Genomic DNA, 21,612 nt, shown 5'->3' with positions numbered 1-21,612 from the left:
GGGGTGGGTTCTGAGGTTTCAAGAGCCCAAGCCAGGCTCAGTGGCTCTGATCTTCCTGCTACCTGGGATATGGATGTAGAACACTCAGCTCCTTCTCCAGCATCATGTCTGCCTGTGTGTCATCATGCTTCCTGTCATGACTGACAACGAACTAAACCTCTGAAACTGTAATCAAGCCCCAATCAAATGCTTTTCTTTTATAAGAGTTGCTGTGGTCAGCTGGGCAGTGGTGGCGCACGCCTTTAATCCAGAACTTGGCAGACAGAGGCAGGCAGATCTTTGATTTACAGAGCAAGTTCCAGGACAGCCAAGGCTACACAGAGAAACAAAATTAAAAAAACTAGTGGGATGCCACTTTTATTTTTTAAAGACATGTCTCACTATGTAGTTCTGGCTTGTCTGGAAGTCACTATGTGGACCTGGCTGGTAGCTTGGACTTCACAATGATTCACCTGCCTCTGCTTCTCAAATTCTGGGATTAAAGGGGTGAGCCACCATACCAGGCCACCACTCATTTATGGTTTTTTGAAACAGAATTTCTCTGTGTAACAGTCTTGACTGTCCCGGAACTCGCTCTGTAGACCAGACTGGCCTCAAACTCACAGAGATGTCTACCTGCCTCCGCTTCCCAAGGGCTGGGATTAAAGGTGTATACCACCACCACCTGCCTCAAAAATAGTAGCTTAAAAATGAACATTCTAGCACGTTACTTTCAAAGTTATACTAATTTTATACTTACATGCTGAGAGATGATGGTAGGGACATATCCAAAGTCTTTTTTCCCCATAATTAAGTCATTATGTGTCTATATGAGCAAAACTCTGACTGGGTATGGGGTGCATGCCTTTAATCACAGCACTCAGGAGCCAGAGGCAAGCAGGTCTGTGTGAGTTTGAGGCCAGCTTGGTCTACAGAGCAAGTTCCAAGATAGCCACCAAACCCAGAGAGAAACTCTGTGTTGAAAAAACAGCCCCACAACAAACAAAGCTCTGCAACTCACAATATGCATGCCTTGCATCTAAGCCCCCATGTTTTAGGCAGCATTGTCAGGTTCTGAGAATGGCTGATGCACTCATTGCGCAGCTTAGGAAACATCTACTTCTGTTCAGGACAGATACAATTTTCAGTTTTGAATATTTCCTATAACCTCAGATCCAGGGGGCTGAAGCACATTGACAGATAGTTCAGAACACCAGCAGGCTACTGTGGGAGGGGCGGGGCAGGCAGCATGAGGAGTTGGGAGGGTGGAGAGGACAGCAGCTAGTACCCTGTGCCCTGGACGGACCTAGGCAGAGGTGTGACTATGAGGGTGAGCATGCATGCAGGATAGTCCCCAGGTTTTGGTCTAGAGAGACGTCTGGATGAGGAATTTGTAGGAGGATCCAGAGCTGTGGTTTGGCAGGTGCCTTTGGGGACCAAAACAGCCAAGTGGAAACCATCAGCTGGACAGCTGAATGTCTGTCTGCCATTCCTCGGGTAGCACTGGATCTGGGTGGGTGTGGGAGTTACCAGGTGTTGGGAGATGTCAAGTATACAGGAAGAAGGAGCCCCAGTGCCAAGTGTGGCGCCTCCAGGTGGGTGGCAGTGGAGAAGACAAGCACCGAGGGAGCCACGTGGTGCTAGCCACTGTTGGAACTTTCTTTGCATCTTCGTTTTTTAAGCTACATACCCGATGAGCACATAACCTGAGCTTTTCTACTGATTATAGTGGTCAGTCATGGCTGATCTTGTGTTTGTGTCAGCACAGTCCCAGGTGACTGTATTTTCACAGCATTTGATGCCAAAGTTTTGAATGTAGAAAGAGGGAACTTGCAAATGTTTCCCTGGAGAAACGTGTGCATACTATTCTGGGCATTAATGCTTCTGTGTTCATGGAGTGGGAAAAATATTCCCACAAGGAGCTTTGGAGATAGCCAGGGCTCAAATAGGATTCTCCTTATTGCCTAGAGCCATGGTTCCTTTTGAATGGAGCAGGCAGCCTCGTTTCCCTGACCCTGCAAGAGGCCAGCTTTGTTCTGTACATATATCAGACAAACCCACACCCTCAGATATCTGGGTGTAATCTCCTCTATTCCTCATCCCACGTCTCCTGCAACTCTGTCTCATTTTCCTTAGTCCTCATAATGAAACAGAAAAAAAGCCTTTGGGTCTGTAGGTCTGTTACTACAATGTGGCTATGTTTTTTTAATTAAATATCTTAAGTGTATGTGTGTTTTGTCTGTGCATCACATGCATGACTGGTACCCTTGGAAGTCAAGGAGCTAGAGTTAAAGATGATTGTGAGCCACCATATGGATGCTAGGAATCCAGCAGCCACTGATCTTAACTGCTGAGCCGTGTCTCCAGCCCCATGACTAGGTTCTGAGGTTGTGACCTTCATGCCTTTTTGTTGATGTTAGCATGGCCTACAGTAAGAAATGTGCCTGCCTCGTGATTGCAACACTGTGCACACCTAGTCTCAAAGCATTTGTCACCTAAATTCATGGCCTACTAATGATCTTGACCCGATTTTAGCAAATCAAGCTTCTCTCCCTTCCAGAATCACTAATCCAGCTCAGGGGACTGTAGACAGTGACCAGAAGCTCCAAGGAGGTCCCCCCCCCACCAAGAAACACAAATAGAAAGCAAGTGTCTGTATGCCACAATGTTTTTGCATGTCTCTACTTCTCAAGTTCCCGGGCGACTGGCTGGGCTAATGCCCTTAGAAGCTTCTAAAGACAGTGGAGCAGGCACCCTGCTTTGCCGGTGACTCCACAGCAGGTATCAGGACATGGAGGATGCTGCTGGGTTTCCTGAGAATGTCTATAGGAGAATATTCAGAGATGTGCTCAAATGTGTCAGGTACGAATCTCAGTTCTGCTAATAACAGTGAAACAATACACAACCACCTCATTATCCAGGCTTGGGAAATGGCTAAGGAGATCAGGTATGCATAGCACATAGTGTGCCACTTTGGGTCTCCGAGACCTCACTGGGAATGAGTGTTTGCTGATGGGCAAATAGTTGTTGTATGGTTAAGGAGGTTTAGAAAGCACAGGCAAGATGTCTGTGCAGATTTCTCTTGAACTTGTTTGTTCAGAAGAACCTTTCCCTGTGCCAAAGTCATAGAGACATTTTCCTATGCTTTCCTAGAAGTTCTCTCTCTTTTGAGTATATATGCATGTATGGGACACATATGTGGGTATGGGTATGCATGCATGTGTGTTCACCTGTGTATGTAGGACCAAGGTTGACACAAGTATCTTTCTCAGTTGCTTTCTATCTTAGATACTGAGATCTCTCACTTAAGCCCAGAGTTCTCTGATGAGGTTAATCTAGCTATTCTGCTTGTTCCTTGCCCCCTAGGATCCTCTGTAATTCCAAGCCATAGGATTGTGGGTGCTGGTCATGCAACCTCTGGTCTTCTGGCTTTTGTAGCAGTGCTGAACTTATTGAGACATATCCCTAGCCTGTCTCCTAGAAATCCTATATTTTGCTTTCCACATATCCAATACTCTCTTAGTTGGCTTTTGTGCCTCATGCAAATAGTGACTGAGTTTTCCACATGAATGTGGAATAGCCCTGGAACCACATATTTACTTATTTGTTAATCATTTGTTTTCTTAGGGGGTTATGATACAATTATATAATTTTCCTTCCTTTTCTTCCATCCACGTATTTGTTTTTTAAACACAGAGCATGGAGGCCACCCATATATGATGTCAGCACTTGGGATGGGGAGGCAGGAAGATGACAAATTCCAGGCCAGCCTACAACACCTAGCAAGACCCTGCTGATAAAGACAGGAGTGACCTTGCAGCCTGCACTACAGCACATGTTTACAACCAGCAGAAGACACTTGTGTGTGAGTCCATGCAGGGGCAGCACTGTGGGTTGCATCCCCAGGTCATGTGACTCTGCAGTCCTGCCTTGCTTTGACAGCACAGTGGTGACCTAGGCTTGAGTCTGGCCTTCTCTTTTTGTTTTTGTTTTTGCTTTTTTTCTGTTTATCCTCTTGCCTCTGACATTACTGCAAGGAAGATGTATCTAGATCAGCTACCATTCTCAAGAGAAGTGCCTAAGGATACACACACACACACACACACACACACACACACACACACACACACACACCATGGGTGGCCAGAGACAGCTGAACTCCTCCCCGACTGATGGCAGATGAAAGCCTCAGCAGAAGCCACCTATCATCCCTGTTGCTCATTTGTGCCTTTTCAGGGCAAACCTTTGCATGCTTTGCATGGCAGTTTTTATCATCATCATCATCATCATCATCATCATCATCATCATCATCATCATCATCATCTCCCAACCACTCTGGTGAGATTAAAACAGACAGACCATGGGTCCAGACATGGCAGATGGGTTCAGGTGTGTGTGTTCTGTTTGGTGTCTGTTCTTATAAAGGAATCAATTCTCAGAGAGATGATCAGTAGAGATGACCTTGGACTCTAGAGCACTCATAGTTGAAGGCTTGCAGAACATGTCCTTTCCAGCAAAAAAGTAGCTAATTAAGCATCACTTTTGAGCTAAGGGGTAGGATCTCACCCTGTCATTTGTCTAATTTAAAACCTCAAAACCTTCAAGCTGTCTGCAGGGCTTGGCAGCATTGTTACTATTATTTGAGAGCCATAAATACTTTTGCAACATGAATCCAGATGGGTGCTGCATCTATAAACAACTGTGCTAGGAGCCCCTGCAGGATGAGATGTGGGATTCCTGGAGGTATGGCACCCTCCCTCAGGGGGGCTGTGGTCATCCCGAGCGAGCCCCCGCACCATGTCTGACACAGGACCCCTCCAGCCTGCACTGCATTCTTGGTTCAGATAGCTACTGTTCTGAATAGCAACGTGGCACGCCTTCCAGTATGCTCCCCTCAAGTCCATGCAGCAGTTTGTTGCTAGAACTAGATACTGCTTGGGAACCACTTATTTTATATGTATTTTCTGTGTATGAGTGTTTTGCCTGCTGCATATATGTATGTGTATGTAGTGCCCACAGAGGTCAAAATGGGGTGTCAGGTACCCTGGAACTAAAGTTATAGATGGTTGTGAGCTACCACGTGGGTTCTGGGACTTGAACCTGGATCCTCTGGAAGAACAGCTAGTGCTCTTAACCACCAAACCATTCTCTCTGGCCCCTTAAGGAGACCTTTCTAAGGTGATTGAGCTTCAGTCTCCCCTTCCATCTAAAGGGAGCCTAAGGTGTCAGTCCACATTGTGAGGCAGAGGCAGTGCCGACATCGGCAAAGGCTAAGGTAAGGCCAGTGCTTGTGTTCTGAGGAGTGCGGGGCTATTTCCTCGCCTTTGTGCGCACTGTGAAAGTGTGTGTGTGTGTGTGTGTGTGTGTGTGTGTGTGTGTGTGTGTGTGTATGTAGGGAGGGGGATTTCTCCCAAGACTGTAAGTCTCAGGTAGTCAGACTGAACCACTGGCCTGGATTCTAACCAGAGAGGACCAATGGGCAAGAATTGGTAGGAAATGGCTAAACCGGACAGTAGGAGACAGGGAGAATTATTCTAAGCAGATACTCACCTTGAAGTTATCATGTAGTTTTTTTTTCCATACAAGATAGATAACTGGATTAGAAAGTCCAGAAACTGACCTGAGTTGCACATAGTAGATGCTTCTGTAAACACAGAGACAGGAGATGTCAGGAGAGGTGCAGTGTAGTCATGTTTGGTGCACGATTTTACAGTCTCAGAGAGGGTTTGGCTTCTGTAATTGGCTGAGGCTCAACCACTTGACTACAAGAGACAACTTACGTCACGTTGCAGTCTGCTGGAACATCCAGCCAGGCCAAAGTTTACTATATTCCGAGGTCCCTTTGGATTGAAATTCTCTGTTTAAGGATTCTGTGGTGATTGTGTTAACAGTTGTTTGTAGTGTCACAGCCTTCAGTATCTGTAAGAAGAAAACCCTACAGATGAGGAGGAAGATAAGCTCAGTGGGTAAGAGCACTTAGCTGCTCTTGCAGAGGACCAGAGTTTGGTTTCCAGAACCGATGTCAGGTGGTTCACAACTGCCTATAGCTCTAGCTCCAGGAATCTAGTGCCCTCGTGTGGCATCTGAAAGTACTCACACACAGGCACATATGTGCATGCACACATACATAAATAAAAATATTTTAAAAAACATGGAAACATGAAAGGTAGTCTAGAAGTTCAACGTAAGACAACAGGATTGTAAATATGTGATGGAATGTTAAGAAGTAGTTTCAGCCAGGCAGTGGTGGCGCACACCTTTAATCCCAGCCCTTGGGAGGCAGGGGCAGGTGGATCTCTGTGAGTTTTGAGGCCAGCCTGATCTACAGAGCTAGTTCCAGGACAACCAGGGCTGTTACACAAAGAAACCCTGTCTTGAAAACCAAAACAGAAGAAGAAGGAGGAGGAGGGAAAGGAGGAGGAAAAGAAGAAGAAGAAGAAGAAGAAGAAGAAGAAGAAGAAGAAGAAGAAGAAGAAGAAGAAGTAGTTTTAGTTTCCAAAATGAAAGTGAAGCATGATCCTAATTGGTATTATCAATAAAAACCGAGAGCCAGATATTAGGGGGCAAAAGCTGAGAGATCAAAGAAGCAGAGCAGCCAGCCACTAGAGTTCTCTATGAAATCTCAGACTGAAAAGCCGAGATCCTTTCTACACCCCACATTATGACTTCCTGTCTCCTGTCTGTACAGACCTCCAGATTTCTATGGTTAACTAGCGGCCAGCTCCACCCTCTGATCTCCAGGCAAGCTTTATTTGTCAGAAGCCAAACAAAATGTCACACAACACAAAAGTGTGATTTTTTTCTATAGCTGGCTACACTGAGCGCCTTGACTGGGGAAGAGGGAAAGGAAAGTACACAATGAAACATCCCTGGTGCTTATCTCTGAGAAGTGTACTTTAGTAGCATCTAATATCAGATGGGGTGCAGCTGTGACCTTCAAGACAAAACAGTGGTTCCTAGCCTTCCTACCACCCCCTCAGCTGCCACCCAGCCACTGGGGCCTTGCAGACTTTGAGCCTCTGTTCCCTCTACTGTTGACTCCCCAGGAGAGAAGGGGTGAGGCACACAGTGATTGTCTACCTGGAAATGAGCCGATTTCCTAGCCAGTCATGCTGGGATGGATGCTGAGCCGACCCGAGGTGGGGCCTACAGCCTATGCAGTGCTGATGCGGTGAGAACATGAGAAGCACCAGACACACGGAGGAAGTGGCCACACATGTAAAGCACCAAGGGAGCCTACCGGGCCCCACGACCAGGAAAGGGGCTCTACTGTGGGAGCCAAGCATCTTTTAAAAGGTCTTTTAAAAAAGTAGATATGGTGGTAATACTGATACCCAGGAAACTGAGGCAGAAGGCCAGCCTGGGCTATCTGGCTGAGTCTCTGCCTTGAAATTATATGTGTGTATACATAATGTATGTATGAATCCAAATTATATATACATATACATCCATACACACGCATAAAATATAGAAAGCAAAAGGGCTGTGTGGAGCAATGGGAATACCCCTCCAGTTTTCTAGCCTACTCTAGAGAGCCACGAGGACAAAGGACCCAGAAATGGCAGGTGAGAAGGTTCAAATGTCAGCTGACCATTGGAGAGTCTCAGATCACATCCAGTTACTGTAGGGAGGGAATGAACAAGGAACAGAGAAATGCCCCTAAGAATGGTGAAAGCACATCACAGACACTCATGCAGAGGAAGTCATGAAGGTTATGCACAGTGGACCTGAGAGACACCAAAAAAAAAAAAAAAAAAAAAAAAAAGGTAAGGCAGGACATGAAAACAAGTCAGAAAAACGTGTGACTGATATGTATGTCAGGACTCACAAATTAGAAATTTCAGAAGTATAGATCTAGAAGGAACATGAGCATATGGGCCCAACCAATAATACCTTATGATGAATTTAAGGAGAATCTAAAAGAAAATATAAATAAAATGAGAAAAGTTTAAAATAGGTAAATACTGAGGATGAGCAGATTCTAACATAAGGACAGTAGGGATCCCTAAAGATGATGGAGACATAAAAACAATACAAAAATACGCACTTGAGAAAAATGTGGCTATGTTTTAAAAGGAAGCTAGGGGCTGCTGTGATGGCTCGGAGGGTAATAACACTTGCCATCAAGACTGACAACCTGAGTTGGAACCCAGAACCCACATAATGGAAAGACAGAACCAATTCCTACACATTGTCATTTGATTTCACACTTACAGCATAGTGTGTGCTTCCTGCCCAAATAAAAAAGTAAGCAGCCGGGCGGTGGTGGTGCACGCCTTTAATCCCAGCACTCGGGAGGCAGAGGCAGGTGGATCTCTGTGAGTTCGAGGCCAGGCTGGACCGACAGCCTCCAAAACAATACAGAGAGACCCTGTCTCGTAAAACCAAAAAAAAAAAAAGTAAGTAAATGTAATTTTAAATTTTATTTATTTAACTATTGTATGTGCATGAATTTGTATGAGTTTATATGCACCACATATGTGCAAGAGCCAGTGGAGACCACAAGAGGCTATTGGGTTCTCCTGGAACTGGAGTTACAGGCAGGTGTAAGCCTCAATGTGGGTGCTAAGACTCCAGCCTGGGTCTAAAAGGGCAGGGAGCTTTCTTAACTTTTGAGACACAAAAAGATTTTTTCAAAGGAAACTGCTTATTGAAAGAGCATGCTGAAACCAAAACCCAGACCAGCAACCCCAGAGTACTCTAGTAGCATGAGAGAAACCACAGGTGCCAGTGCACACTGCACACGAAGCAAAGCAGACTACGTGGTGATTGGGGACAGCAGAAGGCAACTATGAATGGAGAGGAGAATGAGCAGCAAGCGTACACTGAGGGCTTGTGTCTGCTAAAGCCTACATCCAGTCGCAGAGGGGGCATCATGCAAGAATTCAGATGGCATCACTCTATGGCTGCTCCTAAGGGCTCTTCAGACACTGAGTGGACAGGGACACCAAGCGAGTGGAACTCAGAGCCCCTCTGTGAGTTAGACCCCAGTGAAGGCATAGAAGCCACCTGTGGCTTGTGCTTAGGGTAGCCTGCCAAGCATGGCCTGTATGCATCCATTGGGGATTATGAAGTGCTTTGAGATTCCTCCAGGCGGGGGCGGGGGCGGGGTGGGGGATGAAGGTATCATGGGAGAGTGCTAGAACGGCTTTGGAGCTGGTTGTGCGGTGACGGTACAACCACACAGTGGGGGCATATGGAAAGTGCAAGAATGCCAGCCATCCATGGTTATCACACCCAGTGGGGTCAGCATCAAAACTACCGAGTCCTGAAACGGTTGTCTACATAATGTGGGTGTGGGGAATGAGGATTACATCACCTCCTGATTCCTCAAGAACAAAAGAGCCCAGTGTGAAAGAACAGATTCAGCTGTGGGCAGGGCACTAGGCAGAAGCTCTGTGGTCCTGACTTTGAACTTAATGTTGACATAAACTTACAAGATGTCTGTGCATGTGATATTAACACACACACACACACACACACTCATACACACACACACTCTCTCTCTCCAAGAGGAATGAGCAATCCTAGGGCCATGACTGCAACCTTGAAATATCACTTTCTATGAAAATGAAAAGCAGTCAGAGCAATTAGAGATAAGCAAAACAACCCTGGATGGTGCCACATCCCATATCCCACAGATTGGGAAACTACTAGGGTCTCAACAAGAGGACTCAAGAGCCTTCTGAAGAGGCACTCACGTGGCCACAAATGGGACCAACACTCCAAGGCTCGCTGAAGATGAGGTTTGCAAAGAACTGAGGACCATCAATATGCTTGAATCCATGTACTCCTCAGGAAACAGGTAGTTGGTACTCCATGGTTGGCGGGGAGCCAGTTTATTATCTCACAACAGAGTAATTAGAGGACAGAATCAATTATTTACCTTGCTTTTCCACCACAACCAAACAGCAGCTGAAAGAACTCCCTGCTCCTCCAACCCTGATTAAAGCAACCTCCCTCCCATTGCATGGTTCAGATCTTGCTGAAAGACCAGAAGAACCAGCAGGAAAGGTAAAGCCATGCTATGAGAATCCGAGGCAGGCCCTGGCAGGCATCAGTGGCCGCCCTACGTCTGAGAAGTCTGTAGTGTTTTTCACAGCGGCTAACACACCTGATGCCAGTCTCTGCTGGCTGCAGGCTTCTGTGAGAGTCAAGTGCCTGTGAGGATTAATCTTGATTATGAACCTAGATGGAGAGACACCTGCATCAGTAAGGCACACTTCTGGGCATGTCTGTGAGGATGTCCAGAGCCAGGTGGCATGAGCAACAGCATCTAAGAAGAAAAGAACCACTCTAAATGTGGATGACATTTCCCAGTAGTCTTGGGGGCAGGCTGAGGAACAAAAGAGGAAGGCCAGCATTGTCTTCTGCCCACCATTGCTTCTGCCCACCATGAGGTCGTTCACTCTGCTTCCTCACCTATCTCTCCCCAACTATGATGCTCTTCCTCCACACGCACAGGCCTAGAAGCAGTGGAACCAAGTGACCATGGACTGAAGCCCCCGAAACTGTGAGCCAGGGTGATCTGTTCTCCCCCAGCATGCCTGTCTTTAGCTAGCTCCCCAGAATTCCAGGAGAGTCTGCTACCCTTTGTGTTGAGCTCCGGGTCCATAGACACTGGTGTTGGTTCTGACGGCATGTTCCATTCAGGACTCTTGCACCCTCAGGGCCTAACCCTCAGGAGAAACTAGCTATTCCTGCCCCACCTGACCACTCTTCCTTCCTTCCTTTAAACACATAGAATGTTCTGGAATCATCCAAAGGATCCATGGAGGAAGAGAAGGACTTTCTTCAAATAATTCAGAAACACTGTGTGGTGACTCACACCTGTAGTCTCACCACTTTTGGGAGGCTGAAGCAGGAAGATTTCTGTGAGTTCAAGGCTAGCTTGGGTGGCATAATGTTAGCTCTGGGCCAATCTCAGCTACAATGTGAGACCCTGTCTCAAAAAACTGAAAACAAATAAACTCTGGCTGTTTCTTTTCTCTCACCTGGGATCCAGTTAAAACTGGAAAAGGAGGAGATGCACATTGCTCTAGTTTCCAGTAATGGTCTGTTCAGCAAAGCAGAATTCCATACTGCTAGATGTGCAGGAGGGGCGGTCAGGGGCCTGTTGGGTTCTAAGAGAGCAATAGGGCTGCCAGCCCTGGGACCAGCTGTGTGAGTCAGTGTCACACGCCTGCCCTATGGGGAAATGGCAGCAAATGAGCCCTGAAAGTTGTTTCCGGTGGGGGGTGGGAGAAAGACCAGCCACAGAGGCAAATAAATCAGAAACACTTTGGACCTTAAATGTCCCCAAAGACCCCTGTGTTAAAGGTTTTGTTCTGAGATCATGACACTGATATAAGTTAGAGGAGCCTTTTTTATTATTATTTTATTATTTTTTATTTAGGTTAGAAACAATCTTGTTTCTCAGATCAATGCCAGCTCCCTCTCCCTCCCCATAGAGGAGCCTTTTAAGTAGGCTTGGGCTGGGGACACAGCTCAGTAGGGAAATGCTCTCTGTGCAAGCATATGGACCTTAGGTGTACTTGGAGGTAGAGTGGGCAGTTTTGCTGCTGTTTGGTGGTGGTGGGTAAGGAAAGTGGGAGCCTAGAAGATGACTCCAGCAAGATTCTCCCCAGAGAATATAAGGAGAAGAAATAGAAGATGAGAGAGCATGCAAACATTAAATAGACACCCGGCACAGGAAGAACTCACTCCCTATGGACTCATGGTTGTCTGCTATGGAAAAGTGGTATGTGGGAAATGCCAGTCATTTCAGAACTGATGGTGCCTGCTATGGCACTGAGAGAATGGAAGGCAGTCAAGACCTGGGGAGGCCTGTTTGAACAAACTCAGTATAGAGTGACTATTTCAGGGTTCCAGCAGGAAGCAGGTGGCTCCTCAAGTGCATCTTTGAGATTCATAGAGGCACTTCCTTCCAGAAGCGGGTATGGGGACTATGCACACCCATTGCGATCAGGAAGTTGATCAGAACAGTAGCAGCCTAAGAGAGGGATGTTTTTCCAACAGAGGCAGGCTGCTCCTCCTCTGCAGTGGGATGCAGGAGGCTGTGGCAACCATACCCGTATCCTGCTGGGTCACTGTTGGCTGGTCCCCTAGAGGGGCTTAGAAAGCCAGAACAGTTTTCAGGCACAAAGCAGGCTGCAGGTCCCTCCAGGTGCAGGTGATGGGGTGTAGTTCTCAGTGTCACCAAGTAACTGGCCCTTGGAGACCTGAGAGTTAGGACCAGGGAGAAAACAGTGTTTGGGGACCAGTGTTTGTGGGTACCTGGAGCCTTGGGAACCAACAGGAAAGGAAAGGGGTTGGTTGGGCTGTGGTCAGAGAGGTGTAGGCTACAGAGCTGGGGCAGTTCCTGATGTGGGAGCCCCCGAGGGTCTCAGGAGAGATGCACAGGTTGATGCTGCCTGGAGGGCAGATCACTGTGGACTCCACACTGGAGCTTTTCTCTCATCAGGGAGAACCAAGCCCTGCACGTGTGGAGGCAGGAGGTAAGCTCCATGAACCACAAGGGAGCTCTTGGGTTCTCCAGCCATGGCACAGAGAGGGCACATGGGAATTTTAGCCATTATAGATCCATTATATAGTACTCCCTATAGTGAAGTGACCACTCAGCCAGGGTCCAAAAACATCTGGATGAACATGAAGCACGTGGTCACATTGTTTCCAAAACCTAGACTCGAGGCATCATCCAGAAAGACAGCCTGGCTTCTAACAGGCTTCGCCCTTTGCCATGGAAGGTAAGAACAGCAGGCTCATTGTTTGTGTAAAGAAGTAGGATCTGGAGGGAGGAAGCAGAAACTGGCTTGAAGGTTCTGCACAGGCGCAGACCTGCAGTGCCCCTCCTATGCTCCTGGGGGGCAGTGTCCATCGAGAAGTTCTCCTGGACACTGGAGAGACTTCCATGGGCAGAGAGTGTCCATGGCCAACTCTCCTGCTACAGTGGTGGGCCATGCATGCTGCAGAACCACCATGCACTTCCATGCCCTCCACCAAGCAGGGTGACTTTGGTTTTAATTGACAGTTAAAAACACATTAGGAAGTCAGATAGCTCCTAAGTTTGCAGGACAGCAATCCTTTTTAAATGTGCAGGCGTGTTTCAGCCACTGCTGAACCTTAGCCTCACCTGTCTTTCAGGTCAGCAAAGTGGAGCGGGAGAAGAGCCAGGAGCTGAAGCAGGTCCGTGAACACGAGCAGCGCAAGCACGCCGTCCTGGTCACCGAGCTCAAGAGCAAGCTGCACGAGGAGAAGATGAAGGAGCTGCAGGCCGTGCGGGAGGCGCTGTTGCGGCAGCATGAGGCCGAGCTGCTGAGAGTCATCAAGATCAAGGACAATGAGAACCAGAGGCTGCAGGCGCTGCTCAACACCCTACGGGATGGCGCGCCAGACAAGGTGAAGACGGTGCTCCTGTGTGAGGCTAAGGAGGAGGCCAAGAAGGGCTTTGAGGTGGAGAAGGTCAAGATGCAGCAAGAGATCTCGGAGCTCAAGGGGGCCAAAAAGCAGGTGGAGGAGGCACTGACGATGGTCATCCAGGCCGATAAGATCAAGGCGGCCGAGATCAGGAGTGTCTACCATCTGCACCAAGAAGAAATTGTCCGCATCAAGAAGGAGTGTGAGCGCGAGATCCGCAGGCTGGTACGTGGCTGGTGGGCAGGTGGGGAGGTGGGCAGCAGGGCACAGCTCTGGTCCCTCTCCACTCACTTTCCTCACCCCCACCCCCACTAGTTCTGAGGACTCCAGAGGTGCAGGAGTGCAGAGACGGGTACCCACAGGTAGGCAGGACCCCATCTGCCCCTCTGTCATGGGTGGCAGTGCTCCCTGATCCCCGCTTAGAGCAGCAAATTTTCAAGTCATAATTCCTGTCTTCCCCCAAGGGTCTGTGGAGGAGTCCCAGGAGGATTCTGAGTTGTTGGATTCCAGATCAGAGAGGAGAGGCTAAGAGGTCTCCATGTTGGTGAGGTGCCAAGAGCAGCTTGGAGATTACTGCGCCCTGTGTACCTCTAGGAAGACATTCTCCTAGGCCCCACCCTATGAGATGGCCAGTTGTACTTGAAGGCTGGAAGCTCTGTGTGTCCTAGGAAGACCACAGCACAGGCATCCTGTGGCAAGGACTGGTCCAGCCAGTGTTCTCAGGCCCAGTGCTGAAGAGCAGAAGAGACCATTCAGGAGTAGTGGGATGGGTCAGGTGTAACTCCTCTCTTGTAAAGTTATTTCTCAGGAATTTGGGGGAAATGGAGTTCTACCTTAGAGGTACATGCCCTTTTCCTCATCTTACACTTCATCAGGTCAGTACTGGGTACTTTTCCATCGCTGTGCTAAGACACCTGGCCTAGGGACTTATAAAAGAAAGGGTTTATTTGAGCTTTCAGTTCCAGGCGGGTAACAGTCCGTGCTGGCAGAGTGCAGGTGGCAGGTGTTGCAGAGGCAGCTGGGAGCTCACATTTCAAGCCACAAGCAGGGAACAGAAAGAGTGCACGGGAGACGGTGGATGACTTTTGAAATCGCAAGCCTGCCTCCAGTGGCACACCTCCTCCAGCAAGTCCTAACCCTTCCAAACGGCCAGCAACTGGGGATAAACCATTCAAACGCCCGAGATTTGTGAGGGACATCTCATTCAAATCACCCTAAGGGTCCATGTATCCTCCGCCTTGGGGCACTCAGCAGGATGTAGCCATCCTGCTAGTTAGGGTACCCAGGGAGCCGTCCTTCCCCCACTTCCCTGGGTTTCTGGTATCCAGAGACATGCTACAGGCCACACCACTTCATGGAATTTCAGGAGATGGCAGCCACTTTCTGGACATTGCCAGAAAGGAGAATTCGGGCATGACTTTACCATGATGAACACAGGGTGACTGCCCTATTCCTAACCTGGAAGCCCCACCCCTTTCCAGAATGTTCTTTACTCCAATACCCCCACCCCTCTCTATCTGTCCAGAACCATATGGTGTCATTGCCTTTAGTGACTCCAGGATGTAGCCTGAGATCCCACATAGTATGATGTGGCTCTGCCCCAGCCTGTCTATCTGGGGAAGTGAGGGAGCCACCGTCGGGCTGCTGGGAAAATGCACCCAGCCTGCTCCATCCACCCTTTCCTTTGTCCTGCTTGGAGATGATGTCCTAGTGTCCCCAGCGGAGGAAGGCAACCTTGCTTCTCCACAAAGCTTGTAAGAAAAGAACTGTGCTCCTCACACTCTGGTTCGGGCACCTAGCGGCAAATACCTGTGACTTCTCCAGTTGGTGGCCCTAGACTTTATCCCAGACTGTCAAGTATGTTCTAGCTGCTTCTACACCTTAGTCTGTGCTGCCTTCTGTCTCCTGCACACAAAGCTTCCCTCCCAAAGGGCCGTGTGTTTGCTGCTCCTAGCCTGGCTTCATCATAGTGTGCTGGGTACATCTCAGCAGGAAGCAGGCAGTGCATCCTCTGAGAAGACCCCAAGGAAAGCCGGAGGAGGGTCATGAGAAGAGTCCTGGGTATGATGAGTAATCACTGGGTCTGGTCACTGGGGCTCCAGATCCAGAGGGAAGGGCAGCGCTCAGCACAGGAGAGTGTCAGGGCCAAGACCCAGACAGCTACTGTCAACTCCCAACCCAACAGGGAGCAGGGAGCATGTGTCCAGACCCCTTACCTCCCACTGACCCATAGACCAGAGGCTAGCATGGAGGAACAGGTGGGACCATTGCAGGAACCAGCTCCCCCATCCAGGGGCTCGCTCCCTCATCCAGCATAGGAATTGAGTCTAAGGCCTCACACATGCTAGGAAAACACTATTACTGAGCCACGTCACCATCCCTCCATCTTCTGGGCTACAGAGCCTGACAGGAAGGTAGAGAGAAGATCCAGAGGCCAGAAAGGGCATCTAGGGCGCAGCTCTATCTTGGGTGAGGGAAAGATATTGTTGCTGCTCAGAGTTACACACCTGTGGCCCACACAGTGATCCAGGTTCATCCCATTGTATCATACATCTGTATGTATTCCTTTGAGCTGTTTTTTGTCCACTCAGTTTCCTAAGTGTCTGTGTCACTAATGCATGCCACATTTCCAGTAGAACGGTGAACCTCTCAATGCTGTCAAAGCAGGATTTCAACCATTTGCCTTAAAGCACTGCATCTTCCCCTGCCTCTTTACCCAGCTAAATAATGCACGACCCGACAATCCCGGGCCTTTCTTCATTGCTCGAATATGCTGCCCTTTCCCCTGCGCAGTTCCCCACCAGCCCTACCTGCTCCTTGAGCTTAGGACAACCTCTGAAACACACTGGGCTGTGTGACTAGCATGGGCACTTGCTCATCTGCACCAGGCAGGCAGGCAGGCAGGCAGGCAGGCAGGCAGGCAGGCAGCAGGCAGGCAGGCAGGCAGGCAGGCAGGCAGGCAGACAGACAGCAGGCAGGCAGGGGCTCTCTCTAACTGCCCTCCAGCTGGGGAAACCTACCATCAGTGTCTAAATTCCCTTCTTGCCTGTCATCCTCCCTCACATATCTGATCATCAGAAGTTGGGCCTTTGAGTTCACACCGAATTCCTTGTTTTTCTCCCAACCTTGGCTTTCTGTTCTATTTTCTAGGAAACACCCTCAACTTCCCTGTTTGTTTCGGTCATTCTAAGTGTCAAAGATACTTGCTCTTGGAAGTAAACCCTTCCGCTCCCTCTCCCCCAGTCACTGACATAACAGCGGCTCTCACTTCTCTGAGAACGCTCTGCTTTCGAAGGTTCAGCTCCTTCATTGTCTGTGCCGCTCCTTCCCACTCCCATCTTTCCTGCTGAGCATTTCCCTCAGCCGCTCCTTTACACCCCAGCTGGGGAAACACACGGCGTGCGTGCGTGCGTGCGTGCATGCGTGCGTGCGTGCGTGTGTGTGTGTGTGTGTGTGTGTGTGTGTGTGATGTGTCTGATGCCAGGGGCTCTAAAGTGAACGTTCAAAAAATTACACATGTGGGTAAGTGTTCTTTCCAAAGTACTCCAGTCACTTTAGTTGGGGGAAAGAAAAACTAAACACACCAGGAAGGAAAGGAAGAATTAAACCTCTTTTTTGTTGTTGTTTTGTTTTTAGAAGCAGGGTTTCTCTGTGACTTTGGAGACTGTCCTTGAACTAGCTCTTGTAGACCAGGCTGGTCTCAAACTCACAGAGATCTGCTTGCCTCTGCCTCCCAAGTGCTGGGATTAAAGGTGTGCACCACCACTGCCCGGCTAGAATCAAACCTCTTGTTGTAGGGGAAGTGACTTCGTGTGTAAAATATCCTAATAAATACACAAACCAGGACAGAAGATGTAGCTCAGCGGTGGAGTCCTTGCTTCACACACTCCAGTCCTGGGTTTGGTTTTATCCAAGAACACATTAAACTGAATAGGAAACAAGATCCTATGCACCCAAGAGACAGCTCTCAGATGTGTGTCATACACAGGAAATGCCAGCAGTTTTGTCCATGATTATTATTCTCTCCACAGAGCCAAGAAATGCCCAAGTGGAAGATGCACACATGGTGCACCTCTCTAGAACACTATGCAGTCCCCAGAGGCCCTGGCATTCTAATGAAAGGACAGTCAGGAAATAACTTTGCCTGTTTAAAGTCTCTCAGTGTTTTCCCCTACAGAACCCATAGTCAGTCTGGAGAATATCCTTTTCCTGTCAATTTAATGCTTGGAGATATACACACCCTACTGACATACACATCCTATTGACAAGGACAGTAATTCCCCCTCGAGACCATACCCAGCAGTCCAAGACCTCTGTTTCTCATCCAATCCAGTCTAATACTGAAGGGCCAAGGGTTTGCTTTCCATATGCTGCATTACTCATCATCCCCACCAGGTGTCACTGTTGGAGACTTCATATGTTCATGCTGGGATAGGGGTTTTCTTCTGACCCTTGACCTCAACTGCCCACATATAGCCACTGGAGGTGCAGATAGCCTCTTCCTTACACCTTCAGCCACTGCTGTACAATTTGATGAATAATGACATCCCCAAAAAAACAGACTTGACCCCATACCCAGGAGACAGGAAGTGCTAGAGCAAGCCAGTGTTGCCATGGGTCAAGTCACTGTTACCTATGGTTCAGAGCTAGACCCAACGCTCCCGGTGCAGGGCCACCTCTTCCTGTGACACTGGCCAGTGGGAGCCTCCTCATTGATGGAGGCCTCAGGACTGCCTACTTCATTTCACTCGGCCCCTAGTTTGTAAGAGGACACTCTGCTTTCTGAAACCTAGTTGTGAATTTGGGCTGACTCTCCAGGCTGCACAGTGCAGATGCATCTGAGGTGTGAGTCAGGCTTACGCACAAGTTGCTGTGTACTTTGAAGGTCCCTCTAGAAGGCTAGGGCCCTAGTTCTGTAGCCTGGGGAGAGGGAGAAAGAGTTTGGTATAAACAAAGAGCCCGAGGTATTCCTGAGGATTCCAGAAATAGAAACTGTCTGAAATAGAAGCTGAGGCGGGGCAGAGCAAAATGTGTGCGGATGTCACCCGTAGACAGGCTAACCCCAGGGCCTGAGGGCAGGGCTCTGGACCAGAGAAGTGGAAGAGTCTTGAGTCCCGGTTCGGCACCAGTCTATCTGGTATACAGATGTTGGCTGGGCCTTTGACCTAGAGATGGGGCAATGGCCTCCCTGGGCCCAGCAGGCCAGAGAAATCTTGTTCCTAAGTCCCTAGGCAGCAGACTGGCTCAGCTCACTCACATAGGGACATATGAACGAGTCCCACAGGCAACATAAGCCTGGGGCTCTAGAGGCCTTCCCCATGGAGAGACCGTGGCCCCAGTTACATCTGAAAACATTTAGCTGTCTGTGTTCTTTGCACTATCTGGCAGAGACGGTCATTTCTTCACTGATCACAGTGGCCAGCATGGAGTCTTAGACCAGTGCAGGGTGACAGAGGCCGAGAACTCCAGGTCAGGAGTGCTGAAGGAACCAGCGGCCTTGGAAGCCTTGCACAGACTGATGTCACCCCTGCGTGTGTGGTCTAAGCTAGAACACTTGAACAGGGGCCGAGGCCCCAAAGAGGAGTGACACATCAGTCAATGGACAGGGCTACCCCGGGGTGGCCGTGGAGACACAGGTCCGGGAATCCTGCTGAAGTCCAGGCCCTGGGGAGCGGAACACAGCAGACCAAGACCCCAGCCACAGGTGCTCTGGAATGGCTGTGCTCGGGAAGGGAACTGAGAAGGTCGTGGGTTCATCTTAGAGCCACCAAAGCAGGTGCTATAATTTGAAGTTCTGTCTCTCTGCCCTGAGCAGTGGCATTGCCCAACTATAATTCAAGTGTGTTTGATGTAGTGCTTACAACAGGTACCCATCTGACTGTTACATTCTGATCTGAGGTCAGGCTGAGCCACACCTGTCATCAGAGCCAGCCGAGTGCTGACCCCAGAGCCCTAGATGATGGGCTAGGACGTGGCCTAGTAGAACTCAGGAGCCTCAGAGAAAGGCTGATGGAGAGAAGACAGAAGGAAACATGGCCAAGATGCCACCAATAGACACCTGAGACACATCTGGCCAGGGCAGGGCATGTCTTGGGCCGGCTAGGGCTTCGAGACTCCTATCTGGGTTCAACAGTCTTCTTACTTTTGCCCAGAAAGTCAGTGTGGGAAGTGCAGAGTCAGAACTATTTGTCCACTTCTGCCCTGCAAGGGAGTTCAAGTCTGACAGACCCTCTCTGGTAGTGGGTGGGTCCTGTATGGCTCCCTTGGTTTCACGTGTGCACATCCTACTCCTTGCTCCTAGGTAAGCTGTCCCTGGTGGCTTTCTTGGTCAAATTTTCAGTAATGTCATAGTAAAGCAGAAGGGGTAGGGAATCTCATGCGCAAAAGTTCTAGAATATTCCGCACAGGCTCACTGTGATTTCAGATGGGGATGACTACCACCTCACGGTTCTGCCTTCCTCAGAGCCTCCAGCCCATGACATGCCGAGGGTGGGACTGTGCCGAGCACCGGAGCGTCCGTGCAGGGTTGCCGGTCGAGTGTGAGTCTGGGAGGGTTCGGCTGTGCAAGCACACAGCAGCTGCACAGAGTGCATTTTCTAAAATACAACCTCGGGCTGTTATTCACAAGTCTATAAAATAGAAGAATTACAGACAAAAAGCAATTCCTCTCCCTCATAAAAGTCTGTGGTTTACAATATTAGCCCCTTCTGCCCAGCTGTTAGAGCAGTTAGCTAATGTAGTGTGCTAATATACAGCACTAATGAAAACCCTATAAAGAAAGCTATAAAAGTGAGGTCAATCCCCAAGGCACCAAGTGCCTGCTGGGGGCTGGGCCTGGTCTTGGGTTTCCATAATTTTGTTCCATCAAGGACATGTGTCTCGGGGAGGTAGTCAGAAAGGCATGGAGGCCCTTTTCTCAGATGGAGCAGGCAGAGTCTCTAGTTCCTTTTGAAAACAATACCATCAGATGCAACAGCCGTTTCCCCAAGTCCCTGAGTGCTCTCCAGCAATGCTTGAGGTTTTGCTAAAAGTCCACGAATTCAATTTAAGCCACCACAGCCCAGCTGCCCATCTTACAGCTGATTTGTCTAACTTCTGGGGAACATATTCCAGCAACCACTGCTGTTCAAGATGAGGTAAGATCCCAGGGGCAAGGTCTTGACCGCAGGTGCCCACTGAAGATGCTGATTTGTAACACGCTTACGCAGAACAAGAGCGGTTAGGGACGTCAATGTGTAGATAGACTGTATGCGGACGTAGCTGGAGTTGAGCACTGGGCACCCATACTGGCCTTTCCGTCCATCATGCCTAGGCTGAGGGATAGTTGCTATGCAGGAAAGGCACAAACCCAGAGGACAGTACAGTGACACCGCTTACAGTGACGCCGCTTGCATCTGACTGTAGCCACCACTGAATTAAGAGACCTAGTACCTGCAAGCACTTTCCAGAGATACCCTTCCCACATGCTTCTCTTGCTTCTTCCAACTTCCTGAAAACCACACCGGCACATTCCCTGGGGCGCTGTGTCGTCCATTCTTCTCTGAAGGAGTTCATACTGTTTCAGGTTTGGGCTATCGCAAATATTCCAATCTTGTCCTTATGTACTGGCTTCTCCTGCTATCCATGTGGCCATAGGAAGAGCCAGTGCCAACCTCAGAGCACTTAGTTGACCAGAGCGGGTGAACCCACTTCCTCCCCACCCTCCAGGGCCCCCTTTATTCCACATTGGGACCACGGCCAGCACTGTAGCGTTGTCATAGTGGAGAGAACAACCTTACCATCCTCGTGCCGTTGGCTTTTGTAAAGCACTGGTTCACGCACACTGGCTCTTTTGATCTGGAGAATGTTTTTCCTGATGGATTCTGGTAACTTCTCTCTGCATTCTGGTTAGCACAGCAGTCTTCCCAGTGTGGCTGCCCCAGACACCCCGGCAGCATCTGTGGATAAGTGTGGCTCCTGACATCAAGGAGGTACAATCCATCCATTCTTTTAGTGTGCAGTTTGTGTCCTGCCTAAAAATCCTTTACCTGCCCTAAGGTCATGTGAACACTCCTGAGCTGTCACCAGACAGAATACTGTTTCATTCTGTAGTCCACATGATACCTGCTTTTGTGTGAAGTGATTCCTTACTTGCTCTGTGAATGCCTAATGTTGCGTAACTAGTTTTGGGAAGTCTGCATTTCCTGTTAATGGCAGTCTCATTCTGGCTTATATCAT

At 49.0% G+C, this 21,612-nt stretch overlaps 1 protein-coding gene across 27 annotated transcripts in view; it reads left to right on the top strand.

Moving 5' to 3' along the window:
- The window catches only part of Jakmip3 (Janus kinase and microtubule interacting protein 3), a 133,567-nt gene that overhangs the window by 58,850 nt on the left and 53,105 nt on the right, over positions 1-21,612 (top strand). For 26 of the 27 annotated variants that reach the window (XM_040752226.1, XM_040752250.1, XM_040752264.1 and 23 more), the window contains exon 3: positions 13,123-13,620. In XM_040752226.1, coding sequence (XP_040608160.1) covers positions 13,123-13,620 — 498 coding nt within the window. Of the gene's footprint in view, positions 1-10,723; positions 10,854-13,122; positions 13,621-21,612 lie in introns of all 27 variants that reach the window. The other variant, XM_040752313.1, reaches the window with a different exon arrangement.

The sequence above is a fragment of the Mesocricetus auratus genome, unplaced genomic scaffold, assembly GCF_017639785.1.
Source record: "Mesocricetus auratus isolate SY011 unplaced genomic scaffold, BCM_Maur_2.0 Super-Scaffold_4256, whole genome shotgun sequence".
NCBI classification, from domain to species: domain Eukaryota; kingdom Metazoa; phylum Chordata; class Mammalia; order Rodentia; family Cricetidae; genus Mesocricetus; species Mesocricetus auratus.
The sequence above is the reverse complement of the archived record's forward strand: the minus strand, read 5'-3'. Positions and strand labels throughout refer to the sequence as shown.